The 16460-nt window shown below is 40.2% G+C and overlaps 1 protein-coding gene across 2 annotated transcripts in view; it reads left to right on the top strand.

Annotated features, from left to right (window-relative positions):
• NELL1 (neural EGFL like 1) overlaps positions 1 to 16460 on the top strand; it is a 936230-nt gene that overhangs the window by 209596 nt on the left and 710174 nt on the right. For both annotated transcript variants that reach the window (XM_047776133.1, XM_047776134.1), the window contains exons 6-9: positions 1984 to 2056; positions 2947 to 3029; positions 12403 to 12537; positions 13956 to 14058. In XM_047776133.1, coding sequence (XP_047632089.1) covers positions 1984 to 2056; positions 2947 to 3029; positions 12403 to 12537; positions 13956 to 14058 — 394 coding nt within the window. The remainder of the gene's footprint in view (positions 1 to 1983; positions 2057 to 2946; positions 3030 to 12402; positions 12538 to 13955; positions 14059 to 16460) is intronic.

Below are 16460 nucleotides of genomic sequence, written 5' to 3'. Positions count from 1 at the left end.
TTTTCTGTTACGTGTATTTTCACCATGTTGGCATCTCATAAGGTGACCAACTGACGTGGTTTGCCTGGGATTCTCTCAGTTTTAATGCTGAAATCCCTACATCCTGGGCAAACCTGGAGAGGTGGTTACTCTACTTCATCCAAACTCAGACTCATTAGAGATACTTTCTCATGTGACATTTAGCTCTCACTGATGGTCTATTCTTTGATGGAAATCTATACCTATGTCTGCTCTTGATTGATTTTATTTGAAACTTGAAAGGTAGCAAAAGCACAGAGATCTAAATTGTAACAAATTCAGTTTGGACACCTGTTTCATTGACTAAGTGCTTGAGTAATGGAAGGTACTATAGATTTTGCCTATAAGCGTTTCCTTTTCCAGATAAAGCAACTGTACCTTAGAGAGGTTGGTTGACTTACCAAGTCCACTCAGTTAGCTACGAATGGATCCAGAACTTGAACTCCAAGCCCATGACTTCCAGTTTCATGCTTTTTTCAAGTTCCTCAAATGTGCTTGAAACATACCCTGGCCTCTCAAAGGAGTTATTAATTTGCTTTGAAAAAACTGAGCAACTTTGTGCCAGGAAGAAGCTAATTGACTTAGATGTGTCCCATTAATTTTTCCCTGGGATTCCCCTGTAAGAGATGATGAATTCCTTTTGAGGAGCTCTGCCAGGGACCTCCTACCCGTGGTGAGGCTGTTTCCTCTTGTAATCACAACCACTGTGCCATCCTCAAAGAAGAAAAGGTTAATAAAAATATCTCATTGTGAGGGAGAGGCATTGTGATCTTGTTATTTCTATTAATACTTCCAATTAATATTTTATCTTGAAATAATTGGCAGAAACAGCACTTGCCAATTACCTTCTGTTTAAAAGATGAGCACATAACCATTGAATGTTATTCCCTCTAAAAGACTTTCAGCCCTATCATAAGCCTATATTTTATTTATAGATTGAGCTCAATATTCTGAACCAGCTTCCACATCTTCCATCTGTTTGGTAATATCACTTCCGTCAAATCAGGAAAAAAATACCCTAAAAACAGCATCTTGAAATTCAGCTTGAAAAATCCCAAAGCCAAGTCAGTATTTTCACTGAGACATTCTTAAATTAGGGCTGTTCTTCCAGACTAAGTTGCAGAATTAAAACCAACTTTTTATTCACAGTGAGATGTTGAGCAAATCTTAAGACTCACCAGCAGGAGTTCCTGTTGTGGCTCAGCAGTAACGAACCTGACTAGTATCATGAAGATGAGGGTTCTTTCCCTGGCCTTGCTCGGCAGGTTAAGGATCTGGCATTGCTGGGAGCTGAGGTATAGGTTCCAGACGCAGCTCAGATTAGTGTTGCTGTGGCTGTGGCATAGGCCAGCAGTTGTAGCTCTGATTCGACCCCTAGCCTGGAAACTTTCATGTGCTGTGGATGCAGCCCTAAAAAAAAAAAAAAAAAAATAAGACTCACCAGCAAAGATTCATGTTACTCAATTAGCTGAGAGCAAGATTGTTACGGAGTTTCCCCCATGTCTAATTTTATTTCCTTGACTAAGTCAATCAATAAAACATTTTAGTCTAATATGTTTCTGTGATCTCTTTTTCCTGCTTAAAAAAAATCCTGTAATTCAGCAGTACTTAATGTTCCAGGATGACCAGAGCATTGGCATTGAGGAGAATTTTTATAGCAACAATGCCTTTTTAGTCGGGCAGTTTAAGGACATTGACTGATGGATCCTAAGTACTGTGATGTCATTAGCACAAACCAGTGGTAACTAATTGTAGCTTTCTCAAGATGAATGGACATTTCGAGGTTTCTAGAACAGCATGGTTTGGAGTAGGTCGTTGTGGACTAAGGCTAACTCACCTGAATGAGGTATCAGTCTTGCCAAAAAAAAAAAAAAAAAAAGTCTTTCCCTGCAGAGAGCATGTGACAGGGGCCATTGGAACTGGTAACTGTAATATTGATTGCTGCTTCTCTTTTCTGTTGTCAAGGGGATTATCCAAGAGGGGAAAATCATCTTTATGCCTAATGCCTACATAACACAGTGTCCAAACCTGAATCGCAGTAAGTAGCAACTTAAAGCATTTGTGAATTCTTAATATTGTATAACTTGTTGATAATATCAGAGAAATGCCTCAAGAAAGATACACACAAACTATTTGAATTCTTAGCCTATGAGGTGATAGGGTTAGATTTCTTACGTAAACTATATACTACTTTGGATTTTTAAAAAGCTTATGTATTATTTGTAGAATTAAAATGTGAAGGCAAAAAAAGATTACATGAGAAGTTTGGGAACTTTAGGTTGATACAGTTATGTTTGATATAATTGTATATGTACATAAACTATTTTTTAAATTTCTTGGATATGTTTCCTTTTACTCTTCTGTGACAATTCATAATTCTTCAGTCCCAATAAAAATGAAGGTTTAATTTAAATTTAGAAATATTTTATTATTATTATTATTATTATTTTTGTCTTTTTGCTATTTCTTGGGCTGCTCCCACGGCATATGGAGGTTCCCAGGCTAGGGGGCGAACTGGAGCTGTAGCCGCCGGCCTACGCCACAGCCACAGAAACTCGGGACCCAAGCCACATCTGCAACATACACCACAGCTCACGGCAACGCCGGATCGTTAACCCACTGAGCAAGAGCAGGGACCGAACCCGCAACCTCATGGTTCCTAGTCGGATTTGTTAACCACTGCGCCACGACGGGAACTCCAAAATTTAGAAATATTTTAAAATTAAAAACATACTGCCCTTCTTTTCAGATAGTCCTTGTTCCTTTCTTTTTGCTTAGTAATAAAAGGAAAAGACAGAGATCCAAAATCCTCTGTGAACTCACTCTAAGTAGTAAAACCCATCTACATAGTCGAACAACGACGGTTTAAAAATATTTTTTCTTATATTAGCACAGCATCAACATTTATTTTATGTTTTCTCTATTGAGCTTGTCCAACTTGCAGTGATTTCTTAAGCCTGGTGCAAGGAATAATGGATTTACAAGAGCTTTTGGCCAAGATGACTGCAAAAGTAGGTATCTAAATTTCGCTTGTGATGTTTCATTTCTTTCTCTATCCTATCTGGAATTTAGACTGATAGGCTATAATGGAAACATTTTTAGCTTTGGCATTGGCAGTATGTTACTATAAAAATGGTTTATTCTTCCTTGAAATAGGACAACCTATAGTAAACATAACCATTTACGTCTTTGATACTATTAGGCTGTATCAAAATGTTTACTTGAAAAACGTTTGAAAGAAAGAGGCAATATGTATCACTCTGGATTTCCTGGGAGTGGAAAAGGAATTTGCCTGCTGGCTATTAAACTAGTAACACAGAGAGGTGATATATGGGCAGAGTCACTGCTGCTTATAAGCTAATGCATTTTGGATGTAAGAATAATTGCCAATAATCAGAAGGGGCAATATAGCCATTGTTAGGAACAGATTACTGTCACGGGCAGGCATTCTATCACGTTTTTAATATGTGATTCATTTCAGGAGTGATCTTGAGTTAAGTAGTTAAGGGAGGCAAAGTTTGTCTTTCAGCACCTTCAGGTTTATAATTCTGCATCTTTCCCTCCTCTCCTCTCCATCATCCAGTTAACAAGCATCTTTTGAGGATCTGCTGTTTGCCAGGCACTCGGTTAGGCACCTAGCAGGCAGTGATGAAGAGGACACGACTTGTGCCCCAGGGACATTCGTATTGGGTGGCAGAGCTGGAAATGCAAACAATTAGGGGCTTTAATATACATTCATAAGATTTAGATTGATAATGAAGAGCCCTGAGCCTTGTGGAGAAAAGCACTAAGTAGAAAACGTGGCTAATGCTGTTGTTATGATACCAATCAGTTGTGGACATGAGTTCCGGCCTAGGGCAAAGAAAGAATTAGGTTGGGCCTAAGAGACATTATATTCTGCAAAAGGAAGAATTTTAATAACAGTGAAAATGATACATTAATCCTCTTCCACCTGCGGCTGTGACTGCTCCTGCTGTCAGCCATCGCACTTGGGAAAAAATTGGTGGGCAGGTAAGCGTTTGGGAGGTAGGGCTGTATTTGGCATGCAGAGATTGTGCTACTGGAGATAATGTTTCTGTTTCAAACTAGGTTTTTGACCAAGTCCTCTTTTGTCTGGAGAGGAGAGACCAGAGCACGTCTGTAGAGAGAGTAACTAAAACTGAGGTTCAAGAGCTTTTCACTTTAGAGTGTTGTGGAAATGTGAAATGCAGGCAATTATTTGCCTTCCCAGCTTGTGGCCTATAGAGGCTTTTATTTCATATTGTCTGGAGCAGCTTGATCTCGATACTGTTAATTATATTGTAGCTTGCTACCAAATTTTTGGAACAAGAAACATGCCACTCTGCTGCAGGAGATCATGATTCTCCATCTCCTAGCTCTAAGGGTGCCCTTTCCATTCTCATTCTTCCCTGTTGCAGGAATGTCATTTTTCTCTTTTTAGTGTACATTATCTGGCAGCCACATTGAGCTTGGTCCTAAAAGCATTACGTACAATGGGCATTTGGGAGACAGAAGATGTTTAATTGCAGGCAATTGCAAGCAGAAAATGGTTTCATCCACCTTCTAAACAACGCCCTCCACCTCTGACACTTTGTAAGATTTATAAATCTTATTTCTTCTAAACTGTGATTAGAATTATAACTAGAAAACCAAGTACTTCAATTTTCACTGCAAAATTTGGAATCTATGATAATCTAGAAGACGAGTTGGCAAATTTTTCATATAAAGGGCCAGCTAGTAAATTTCTGTCTTTGGAAATCAAGAAGCAAAATCGAGAATATGATGTATTATTTCACTTCAGTATAATCATTTAAAATACATGAAAAGATGCCCCAAATCCCTAATCACCAGGAAAATGCAAATCAAAACCAGAGTGAGATACCACTTAACAACTGTCAGAATGGTTATCATCAAAGGAACGCAAGTAACAAGTGCTGATGAGGATATGGAGAAAAGGGAACCTTCATACACTGTTGGTGGGAGTGGAAATTGGTGCAGCCACTGTGGAAAATAGTACAGGGGTTTCTAAAAATAAAACTACCATATGACTTAGCAATTTCACTCCTGAGTGTATATATCCAAAACACCAAAAAAAGTTAATTTGAAAAGATAATTGCACCTCAATGTTCATAGCAGCATTATGTACAATTGCTAAGGAATGAAGCAGCCTGAGTGTTCAACAGATGAATGGATGAAGATATGGTATGTAATGTGTGTGTGTGTATGTGTGTGTGTGTGTATGTGTGTACACACACAAAGACATACTATGGCGTAATATTCAGCCATAAAAAAAAGGAAATTTTGCCATTTGCAACAACATGGATGGGTTTGAGCATTATGCTGAGTGAAATGTCAGACAAAAAGACAAATACTGTATGACATCACTCGTAGATGGAATCTAAAAAATACAACAAACTAGTGAATATAACAAAAAAGCAGACTCACAGATACAGAGAACAATGTAGTGGTTACCAGTGGGGAGAGGAGAAGGGGAGGGGCCGTACAGAGGTAGGGGAGCAGGAGATACAAGCTATCAGGTATAAAATAAGCTACTAGTATATATTGTACAACAAGGGTATATAGCCAGTATTTTATAATAAGTATAAATGAAGCTATAAAAATTTAAGAATTGTGAATCACTATGTTGTACACCTGTAACTTATATATTACTATACATCAGCTATACTTCAATAAAATGATATAACCATTGAAAAGGTAAAAATAATTCTTAGCTCACAGACCATACAAAAATAAGTGGTGGGCCAGATTTGGTCCATGTGCCTTAGTTTGTTGACCCCTGCTCTAGAATAAGCTGGAAAGATATGTACACTAGGTAGTATTTATTGAGCATTTACTATGTGTTAGTTACAATGCTTAAACTTTTAATACTCACTGTCTCTTTAATGCTTATAACAATCCTATGAGCCCACTGTCCAGATAGGAAAACTGAGTTCCAAGTAAGTTATGTAACTTTTTCCAAGAAAAGTGTATGACAAAGCTGGGACTCAGATTCTGAAGGTTGGATCATGACTGAGAAAGTGTGTGTTTGGAAGAGAGAGGATTAGAAAGAGAATGAAAGGATATAAAGAGGGAATCACTGATGGGGAGAGGGAGGTGGATGCACCCAGTAGGGGATGGCAAAATCAGCAAGAAGAATGAGCAAATAAGAGGAGTATGTGTTCAGATGGTACCTGTTGGGAGTGAAATGTGAGCATGCGATTTTAGCAGCTTTTGGAAAAGGAAGGTCAGCACGAGAAGGGCCCTCAACTCACCCCACTGGTTATAGTCACTTGTGTTCCTTGGATAGATGTAGGAATTTTCTAAGTTCTGGGTTCACACTGTGGTTCTGCCAAGATCACACAGGGGCCACTTCTATTGCAATAGCTCCTTAAGTGTTTTCAAATCACGTAGACTGCTCAGAATTAGACTGTAGACCTAGGATCCACCAGGTGAATTCAGCAAAAAATTGTTTAAGCATTCGAGGAAGATATTTCTGTCTAGCCAGTACTGCAGTCTGAATGGGAAGGTCTTCCTTTCATGCCCGGGGTAAGCTTTGTTTCTTTTTTGTTCACTCTTAAGCTGAGGGTACAGCGTTTGGGGTCCCACCTTTATGTAGCTGTTTCCTTTAAGACATCCTGCCTTGTTCTCTACCTCCTCTCCCCATCTTCCTGTGCAGCCATCAAGGTGGGAGTTCAAGAGCTCCATGTTTTGGCTGATATCATGGAGGTCAGCTTTGGAGCTCACTGACTTCCCCCAATCCCTGGCTGTCCATTTGTTTTGGCCACTGTGTCTTTCTTCCTTTTTGGTCAGCTCTGTGATTTTTTTTTGTGTGTGTGTGTCTTTTTTAGGACCACACCTGAGACATATGCCAGTTCCCTGGCTAGGGGTCAAATCAGAGCTGCAGCTGCTGGCCTACACCACAGCCATAGCAACTGCAGATCTGAGCCGCATCTGCAGTCTACATTACAGCTCATGGAAATGCCGGATCCTTAGCCAACAAGGCCAGGGATCGAACCTGTGTCCTCATGGATACTAGTCAGGTTCACTATCACTGAGCCACTAGAGGGTAACTCCAGTGATGATTTTTTGAAAGTTTTTATTTGCATATTTTATCCAGCATTTTAGTTGGTTCAAGCAGTGAGGTCCGTCAGGGTACTTAGTCTGCCGTCTTGGTAGAAGCTGAGTGAAGCATCCCTTGGAAGAGTGAAGGAGATGGTCTGGAGAGATAAGCCAAAGTGGAAGGTAGGTAGGATTCCTGGGTGCCAAGAGAATTCTATGGCACAAAATCCATCTGGACTTGGGCTTTGCCTTTAGTTAAATAAGCCGAACATGGCAAGATTTAGCTGATGGGTTTGAAGGTTTGGTTTGTTTCTGAAATATTGGCTACCTCCATACACAGATGCCAAATAGAAATGTGGAGTCAGAGTTGGAGGAAACAGAAAAAAGTAGCTTTAATTGCCAGACAAAGCAGGAACATAGCGGGCTAGTGCCTCGAGGATTTTTCCCCTCCTGGAGGGGGGGTATTGAGGGGTCTCATAGTGTTGAATGATCAGGGTGTGATGAGCTTGTGTACATTTTCCTGATTGGTTGGTGATGAGGTAATTGGGAGTCAGTGTCATCAACCTTCTGGTTCCATCTGGTCTGGGATCTGTGTGCTTGTAGGCAGTATACGGTTGACTTATACCCGGTGGGGCTTTAGCACCTGCCAAGCAGCTCCAAGGACATGGTTCAGAATGTTATCTATAGTACTTGCGGAAGAACTAAAGGTCCTTAACTTCACTGAATGGCTAAACTGTTATTACTCTGTCTTGTGACTGTTTTTCCTTTTTCTCTGTATTTTCTCACCTCTCTGATTAAATCTCATCTTGGACAAAAAGGCAGGTAGAAGACATGAGTGGGGGTCCACTTTGGGAAGCCCTCTTATAGTTCTGCTCAGTTAGATTTTGAGTTGTCCAGGATCTATGATTAAAATAGTTATTAGTCCTAGAGATCGCAGTGGAGATAGAAAATGGGCCTTGGAGTCAGGCTGATCTGATATTGAATCTCATTTTTATTACTTCCTTGAATGTTTACAGCCTGGAATGAGTCACTGGGCTTGATCCAGCTACAGTTTCCCCATATGTCAAATGGTGACAATTATTCTTTTATAAAGATTCTGTGAGAGTTGGTGTCAGGGCCCTGTTCTAGAGCTAGGTGCCAGGAGGTCTTGGAAAGCAAGAAGATGTCCTCACACTTGGGTCACTGTGGAAACCATGGAATCCTACCAGAGAACAAGCCCACAAGATGGGCAGGAGTTGGTAGCCAAAATCACATTAAAACAGATAGGCACAGACACCACATTAGCTCAGGATTGTGACTTGGAGGGTTTCCTGTTTCTTTTCTCCTTTCAAAGTAGGGGATGCTTGAGAAAAACTGTTCTCTTAACTATAGGACATATCAGGGGAGCAGCTTGCTTGCAGGTGAGAGAGGTCAGGGTACAGAAGAGCTCATGCTCTCTCGCTCTCTCTTTTTAGGGCTGTACCTGTGGCATATGGGAGTTCCAGAGCTGCAGCTTCTGACCTCCACCACAGCCACACACAGCAACACAGGATCCAAGCCACATCTGCGACTTGTTCCACAGCTTGCAGCAATGCCAGATCCTCAAACCACTGAGTGAGGCCAGGGAGGGAACTTTCATCCTCATGGACACTTGTTGAGTTCTTAGCTTGCAGAGCCACAATGGGAGCTCCCAGAAGAGCTCTCTTAAAGAATCCCAACATTCTGGCAAGACCATGCTTTTTCAAGGTGGAGAATGTTCAGGGAAGGTGTCCCCTGCCATCTCCCCTAAGTGATCCACAGGAGGCCACCAATCCCCAGGCTTATTCTGGAAATTCTCCCTGCTGAGCCAGATACCCAGTGAGAGGGTCAGGCTCTTTCCCGCTCGTGCGTCCCATCTGTGCTGGAATCGCATTCTCCTGTCAAGCTCAGGAAGAAGCTGGAGATGGAGAATTTTTTGATTACTTCTGTTTAATTCTTTGACAGATCTATTTCTGTAGATCAAACAGAACTTGGAGTAGCATTTCAGCTTGTAACACTTAAATTTCTAGACGTTCATTGTTTTGAGGGGCTCAATAGTGATTTTTGAATTAAGCTTAAAGGTTTAACACAATAGATTTCTTTTTTTCCTTTGTTATAGCAAATGCCAAAGAAATAATATTTCAAAGGATAAAAAAAGCAATCTACCACACGACTAATGTACTTAAATTCATTCATTGACCTCTTACTGTGAAAAAGGCCTCTGTTGTCTGTCTTTGAATGTGTACAGTTAAGAATAAATGATTTGGTCTATGGTTGCTTAGATAAATATGTGAACAAAACTAAGACAGAAAAGAGATGTAGATTTGATACTGTGTCTATTTTGGATCTGCAGTCATTCTTGGAGAAAATGGCAGGTAGTGTAGAAATAGCTTTTGAAAATGAATTTGTATAAATTCAGCATGCTAATTCCAGTGACAGAAAATGCAGTTCATTTTTGGATTCAGAGTTGTTTTTCTCCTTTATTGTTGCTTCAGGATTAGCAGAGGGAAAAGGAAGGCAAGATCACATTTTAAGTACCTTTGAAAAAATTAGCTTTTAGCCTTAATATTCCTTTGTCTTTGTGTCTGATGCTTTCTTATTAATACAGAGATGAGGGCTTTTCACTTTTGTCAGAAAAGCCTAAATATATTAAAAAATAAAAACAAAGCTCAGAAGGGAAACACAGTTGGCCCTGAGAACAGCTTCCATTGTATTAAAACTGAACCTTTTCCTTGGAATAGAGTTTTGTAGATGAGCGTAACTCAGCTTTGTTTGAATAATACTGGAAATTGACAATATTGCCTTTAGGCATGCTCCTAGATTTTCAGAAAACTTGGATAGATACAGAATTGCCTTTTGGATCACTTGGTCTTTTATGAAGTCCCAGTCTGGCAGTGCTACAGACTCTAGGGTTGTTCCAGCATTCATAGAAAGGCAGGCACTTTCCTCTCACAAACAGATTCTTCATTCTGAGTCAGTTTCAGGCAAGATTTCATTTTAGTTCAGCTCTTTCTTGATCATTCCAAGGTCATACATCTATCACTACTTTATGTGGGAACTACTGAGGCTATAAAGATGAAGTAAAGATAATATGTGATAAGTTACAGCTTCCTTTGTACTATCTTTTACTGATGGATGGTTTTGGTCACCTGTATCACCAGAATCCTGGAGGTATATGCTATCTATATTTTTTCAAGAATTCCCAAAGAACTGAATTTCTAGAAACATCCATTCTAGAAACTCCATGATTAGGCTGGGGATTTAAATGTAAACTGAATTTTTGAAAGATTATGTATAGTAGGAGTTCCCTTCATGGCTCAGCGGTTAACAAACCTGACTAGGATCCATGAGTTTGTGGGTTCAATCCCTGGCCTTACTCAGTGGATCAAGGATCTAGTGTTGCAGTGAGCTGTGGTGTAGGCCACAGATGAGGCTCAGATCCCACATTGCTGTAGCTCTAATTAGACCCCTAGCCTGGGAACCTCCATATGCCTTGGGTGTGGCCTTAAAAAGAAAAAAAGAAAAAAAAAACCAACAACAAAAAGCCAACAACAACAACAACGAAACAAGATTATGTGTAGTAGAGGAGTCATAGGAAGCTAATATTTCAGGCATAGTCAACCCTCAGTTTTTTTAGGGCTGATTATAGTGCATATGGTTTGTTGAAGCTCCTATTTGTGTTTCACTTCTTAGTACTACTGACCATGACAGGCAGATGAGGAACAATTCTTCTCAAATTCCAAAAGTTTAGAGAATGAGGATGGAATAAGTGACAAAAACCAAAGGTGGAGGTAGACATGAATTCCATTTCCAGAGATTAGTACTTTTATGAGTAATCAAGGGGAGACTGTATGGTCTGGAAACCATGGAAAATGAAGAAAGATGGTACGAGTCATCATTAGCTAGAATCAACCACTATACCGAAAAGAGTACCTTGAAATAGTCTTAGTTTGTAACAAAAGTTGATTTGATCTTCTGTATGGGGAAAATATCAAGACAGGGATGTATACACATGATTGAGAAGGAAAAGAAACTATTTGATGAATTTTTTAGGCAGTTGTATTTGTTTTTCAACATAGTGGTCTGTTTTTCAATATGGTGATCGCCATATAAGGAGAAGGGAAGGTGTGTGATATTGCTATGGCGTTGAGTTACTCCTTGGTATGGATGTGACAACAGAGAGATCATAGCAAATTTCAAGTTTTGGGTACCATATGTTTGAAGGCAGACTGGAGTACTCTACGTGAAAGTGATCAAGAGAGAGGGTTGGAACCATAACATGAGCTACTGGGGGAACCTGGTGGGGCTGAATGTGGTCAGGAGCAGGCATGAGGTCCAGATAACCTCAGATGTTTATAGAGAGATTGATTTGCTCAGGATGGGTTACAAGGCAAAACCAGGTCTAATAGGAAAAAAAAAAAGGAGAGAAATTTCTCAGCTTAAACCAAGAAAGATGATTCAAACATCCAGAGCTAACCAAGAAAAGTAGTTTTCCTTGGAAGGTAATGAGGGTCCTATCACTGTGGGATGTGCACACTGGGGCTGGATGATCCCTTGAAGGGGTTACTTGGGATGTCATTGAAACTTTATAGACTCTTTGCTGTCAGAGACTCTAAGATTCTGTGATTAATGGTAGAAAGTTGGGTGAGCTAGAAAAAGGAAAAAAGGTTCTTTTACAAAATCCTGATCTCACCTGGGGGCTTGGTTGCCTCTCCTGACCTTGTATGAACACTGGAGTAAATTCCTGGGGCTTTCTATGTGGAGGATTCTGACCTGGAGAGAGACAAGATATGTCTACCACTCACCTTTTTTTCTGTCTCCAGCTCCCCAGAATTTTTCATAAAAGGGAAGCAGTGACTTCCAGTTTGTAAACCATGACACTCTAGTTAGTGTGTGAAGAACAGGGAGAGGATGGTGGGAGATAAATGTTCAGTGCTCTAAGAGTTACTGATTAGATCTCCTGTAAACATTGTAACAAGTCCTTGAGAACACATTCATTACAAGTGTTTCTGTGTGGGCTTGAGCTAAAAGCACACCATTGATGAACACCCATGAGGTCCCTGAGATACAATTTAATGTCTCATTTGGTGCTCATTAGACCAAGGGAGCCAATATGTCTTCAATTTAGAATGATTCCACCTCGTGTGAAATTAAAAAAAATTTTTTTCCTGAAAAACAAACAAAAACCAGATCTGGCTAAGAATCAGTCAGTTGCTTTGAGCATTTTTTTCTCCTCCAGTGGTGGATTTATTTTTCTTGTTGCGATTAGCTCTGTTAGGACATTGCAATTGAATTACAGAAATTACATGCAGTCACTCTTGTTTGCAGCTAAACTATGCAGAGACTAGACTGAGTCAGTTGGAAAACTGTCACTGTGAGAAGACGTGTCAAGTGAGTGGACTGCTCTACAGAGACCAAGACTCCTGGGTTGATGGTGATCACTGCAGGAACTGCACATGCAAGGTAAGCCTCTTGGTACATACACAGATTCCCAATTTTAAGGGCACATTTGTGCTAACTATTGTGTGATCCAGTTCTTTATAATGCTAACTCTCAGAAGCATTACCTTTTTACTAAGTGCCTATTTAGTAGTCTGAGCAGTTGTGAAAAGGGAAGCCGGAAAAGTGTCATCACAAATACAAATACTTATTAAAGGGCAAGCGGATTTTAATTTCCAGCACACTCTAACATGATCTAATATCATTAAGCTTGCTAACTGGAGTTTGGAGGTTAAGAGTATCGGAGGGAGGAAGGCGCTCCTTTAGTTTTCAAACCACCTAATGGTTCACATCATTCACAGCTTTTCTCTGCTAGAATAAATACATATTTTTAAATATTATCTTTTTTTTTTGTCTTCTTGTCATTTCTTGGGCCGCTCCCGCGGCATATGGAGGTTCCCAGGCTAGGGGTCTAATCGGAGCTGTGGCTGCCAGCCTACGCCAGAGCCACAGCAACGTGGGATCCGAGCTGCGTCTGTGACCTACACCACAGCTCACGGCAACACCAGATCCTTAACCCACCGAGCAAGGCCAGGGATCGAACCCGCAACCTCATGGTTCCTAGTCGGATTCATTAACCACTGCGCCACGACAGGAACTTCAATCTTTTTTTTTTTTTCCTTCTTTATTGACCGCCCCAAGGCATATGGAGTTCCTGGGCTAGGGATCAGATCTGAGCCACAGTCAGTTCCTTTAAACTACTGTGCTGGCCTAGGATGGAACTTGCGTCCTGGTGCTGCAGAGACACCGCTGATCCTGTTGTGCCACAGTGGGAACTCCTAGAATACATTTTAAAAGGAGGTTTAATTAGTTTCTAGATGTTTTCATTGTATTGTACAAGGTATCCATCATCTATTTCAGACAATTTCTTCCCCGCCCCCCAGCCCTATGACTTTCCTGGTATCCATTATCTATACACTTCTTGATCTGTTTCAGAGAGTTACAAGAGCACACCCCACCCCAAATTAGTATGTAATCCCTGTCCAGTTGAAATTATTTGATAAATATCTGAAGCATGTCATTGTCTGCAAAAATACAAAACGATTGTTAGTGCTTGAACAATGATTGATAGGGTCTGCAAAAGGTGTTATTTATGTTCTTGTAAAAATAGGCTTTTTGTTTTCTGACTAATCTACTTAGTCCACATGGGCAGGTGGAATGAAGCCAGTGATGTATATCAGAAAAGTAATTGAGGTGGCACACACAGGTTCATTCAGGCTGGAGAAAATACTTTATTTGTGGTCCTGGAGTGGACTGGGAATTTCTCACACTGCTTCTTTTTTCCTGATGAGGTTTCTAGGTTGAGATGTGAGCTTTTTCCACAAAGGGAACTTTTAAAGAAGTCTTCTGCTGAGATTCCTTTCCCTGTCCATCTTTCCTCAGAGTGGTGCTGTGGAATGCCGAAGGATGTCCTGTCCCCCCCTCAATTGCTCCCCGGACTCCCTCCCCGTGCACATTGCTGGCCAGTGCTGTAAGGTGTGCCGACGTAAGTACTGACAGAATGTCAGAGTGGTCCTCTGTACTTGGAGGTTGATTTAGCCCCCTGATCTTTAGGATACGATTGGTTAACACTGATGAAATGAATTACTAGTGGTTGGTGTAATAGCAGTCTATGGGCAGACAGTTTGATAGGCTATTAAAAAAAAATCTTGCCTCCACTCTAATTCTTCTTCTTCCCATTCTTTTTTTTAGGGCTGCACCCGCAGCATATGGAGGTTCCCAGGCAGGGGGTTGAATTGGAACTATAGCTGCTGGCCCATGCCATTGCCACAGCAACACCAGATTGGTGGACCTACACCACAACTCATGGCAATGCTGGGTCCTTAACCCACTGAGCGAGGCCAGGGATCAAACCTGCATCCTCATGGATGCTGGTCAGATTGGCTTCCGCAGAGCCATGATGGGAACTCCCCCACTCTTATGTAGAGGGAATTGGTGTTCATGAGGATGAAGTCACTTGTCCAGGGTTGAACAACTGGTGGTGGGTGCAGCTGATCTGTAGAGTCATAGCTCCAGTGCTCCATGTGCTTTGGTCCCCTCGTTTTGAATGATCAAGTTAAGGGCCATGTTGTGTGTTTGGGCTATCTGAGGCCTTGGTTAGGTTTACTGTTATTAAAGTGCCTGTTAGCAATTTCAGGATTGAACTTCAGCTAAAATACTGAAACAGTTTGCTTCAAAGTTAGCTTGTCCAAATTATATAATGATTTAAAAATATGTTTCCCTCTGTATTACAAAGAACACTATTTCAAGTGAAATAGTGAAATGAACACTGAGACAAATGGTAAAAGTAAAAGCAATCATTTAGATTGCTTGATATGTGCCAGTTACTATGCTAGGTGCTGTAATTCTATTAGATTATTGAATTCTCACTGCAATCCTTTGGGTGGGGATCATTATTTTGTAGGAAGGTTAGAGAAGATAACAAGTTTGCAAGCTAATGAGTGACAGATGTGAGATACATAATGAGTTCTCTCTACAAAGATCAAAGACTTTTTTTATCAAACCATATGCTGTTTTATGGGAAAGGAGAGTTCAGGTTATAAATGCGGCATCCTATTTTTTTTCAAAATTATTACTCTACTGAAAAATACCAACATCTCTAGTTCAAGTGACAATGGTGTAGCTTTTTGACAAGAATAGCATGTCACCTCTATGACAATGGAAGTGAGGATTAGCTGGTCTGGTCATACCAGCACAAATCTTTCTTATACTCTTTCAAAAGGAATTTTGGAAAAGTCCTTCTTTTTATAGTTGGCCTAGTATACCCATTACTTTGGAGAATGTATTTGGAGTTGATCTAAAAAGAGAAAGTTTCTTTCTTTCTGTTCCAAGTCATGTCTGGTAATACAGATACATCATGAGCCCAGATACTGAGATTATAGTTCAATTCCATGATGGGTAGATAGTAGGTATAGTAGGTATAGATTATTTTTTCTTTCTTGTTATTCTATTTAGCAATCAACAGGGGAAGAAGTTGAAAAACTAAAGAATTTGGTGTTAAAATATGAGGTACGTTTCATCTGTTATTTTGAGCTCTGTGAACAGATCTGTGAATCCTCTCTCTTGGAAGTTGTTTGCACACTGGGGTAGATGAGTCCTTCAGCTGTTTTGTGTATTAAGCTTTTGATTTTCTAATTGTAAAAATGATGTAGCATTTGAAAACACAGAGAAGGGTAAAGAAAAAGATGGAAAAATCACCCATAATGCCACTACTTGGAAACAAACACTTTTGAAATTGTGAATTGATTTCATTTTTTAAAAATTACATTTTATGGACAATTGAGGTCTTATTGCAAAGATAATTTTAACCTACTTAGCTGACTCATCGTTATCACTTATGTGTATTACTGTGCTTTTAAAAACTCTGTATGAAACTCATTTTGTGTTTTCTTAGGGCCACACCCATGGCATGTGGAGGTTCCCAGGCTAGGGGTCAAATCGGAGCTGTAGCCCTGACCTACACCACAGCCACAGCAACTTGGGATCTGAGCCACATCTGTGACCCATGCCATACTTCATGGCAATGCCAGATCCTTAACCCACTGAGTGAGGCCAGGGATTGAATTTGCGTCCTCATGGATGCTAGTCAGATTTGTTCTCCGCTGAGCCATGATGGGAACTCCTAAAACTCATTTTAATGAGCTTCATAGTACTCCACCATTTGGAGTAATTATTCCCCAGTTGTTGGATAAGTAGGTTATTTCTCACTTTTCATTATTATTACTCTTGAATGACATGTTTGTGAAAACAGATTTTTGTATTTTACATTTTCTTAAGATAGAATTCTCTGAAGCAGAATTACTGGGCCAAGAGACTGACATTTTCAAGGTGCCTGATATAGATCATCAAATTATTCTCTCACTGGAAGTGTGTGGGATAGTCATTTTT

Source organism: Phacochoerus africanus, chromosome 4, assembly GCF_016906955.1.
Source record: "Phacochoerus africanus isolate WHEZ1 chromosome 4, ROS_Pafr_v1, whole genome shotgun sequence".
NCBI lineage: Eukaryota > Metazoa > Chordata > Mammalia > Artiodactyla > Suidae > Phacochoerus > Phacochoerus africanus.
The sequence above is the reverse complement of the archived record's forward strand: the minus strand, read 5'-3'. Positions and strand labels throughout refer to the sequence as shown.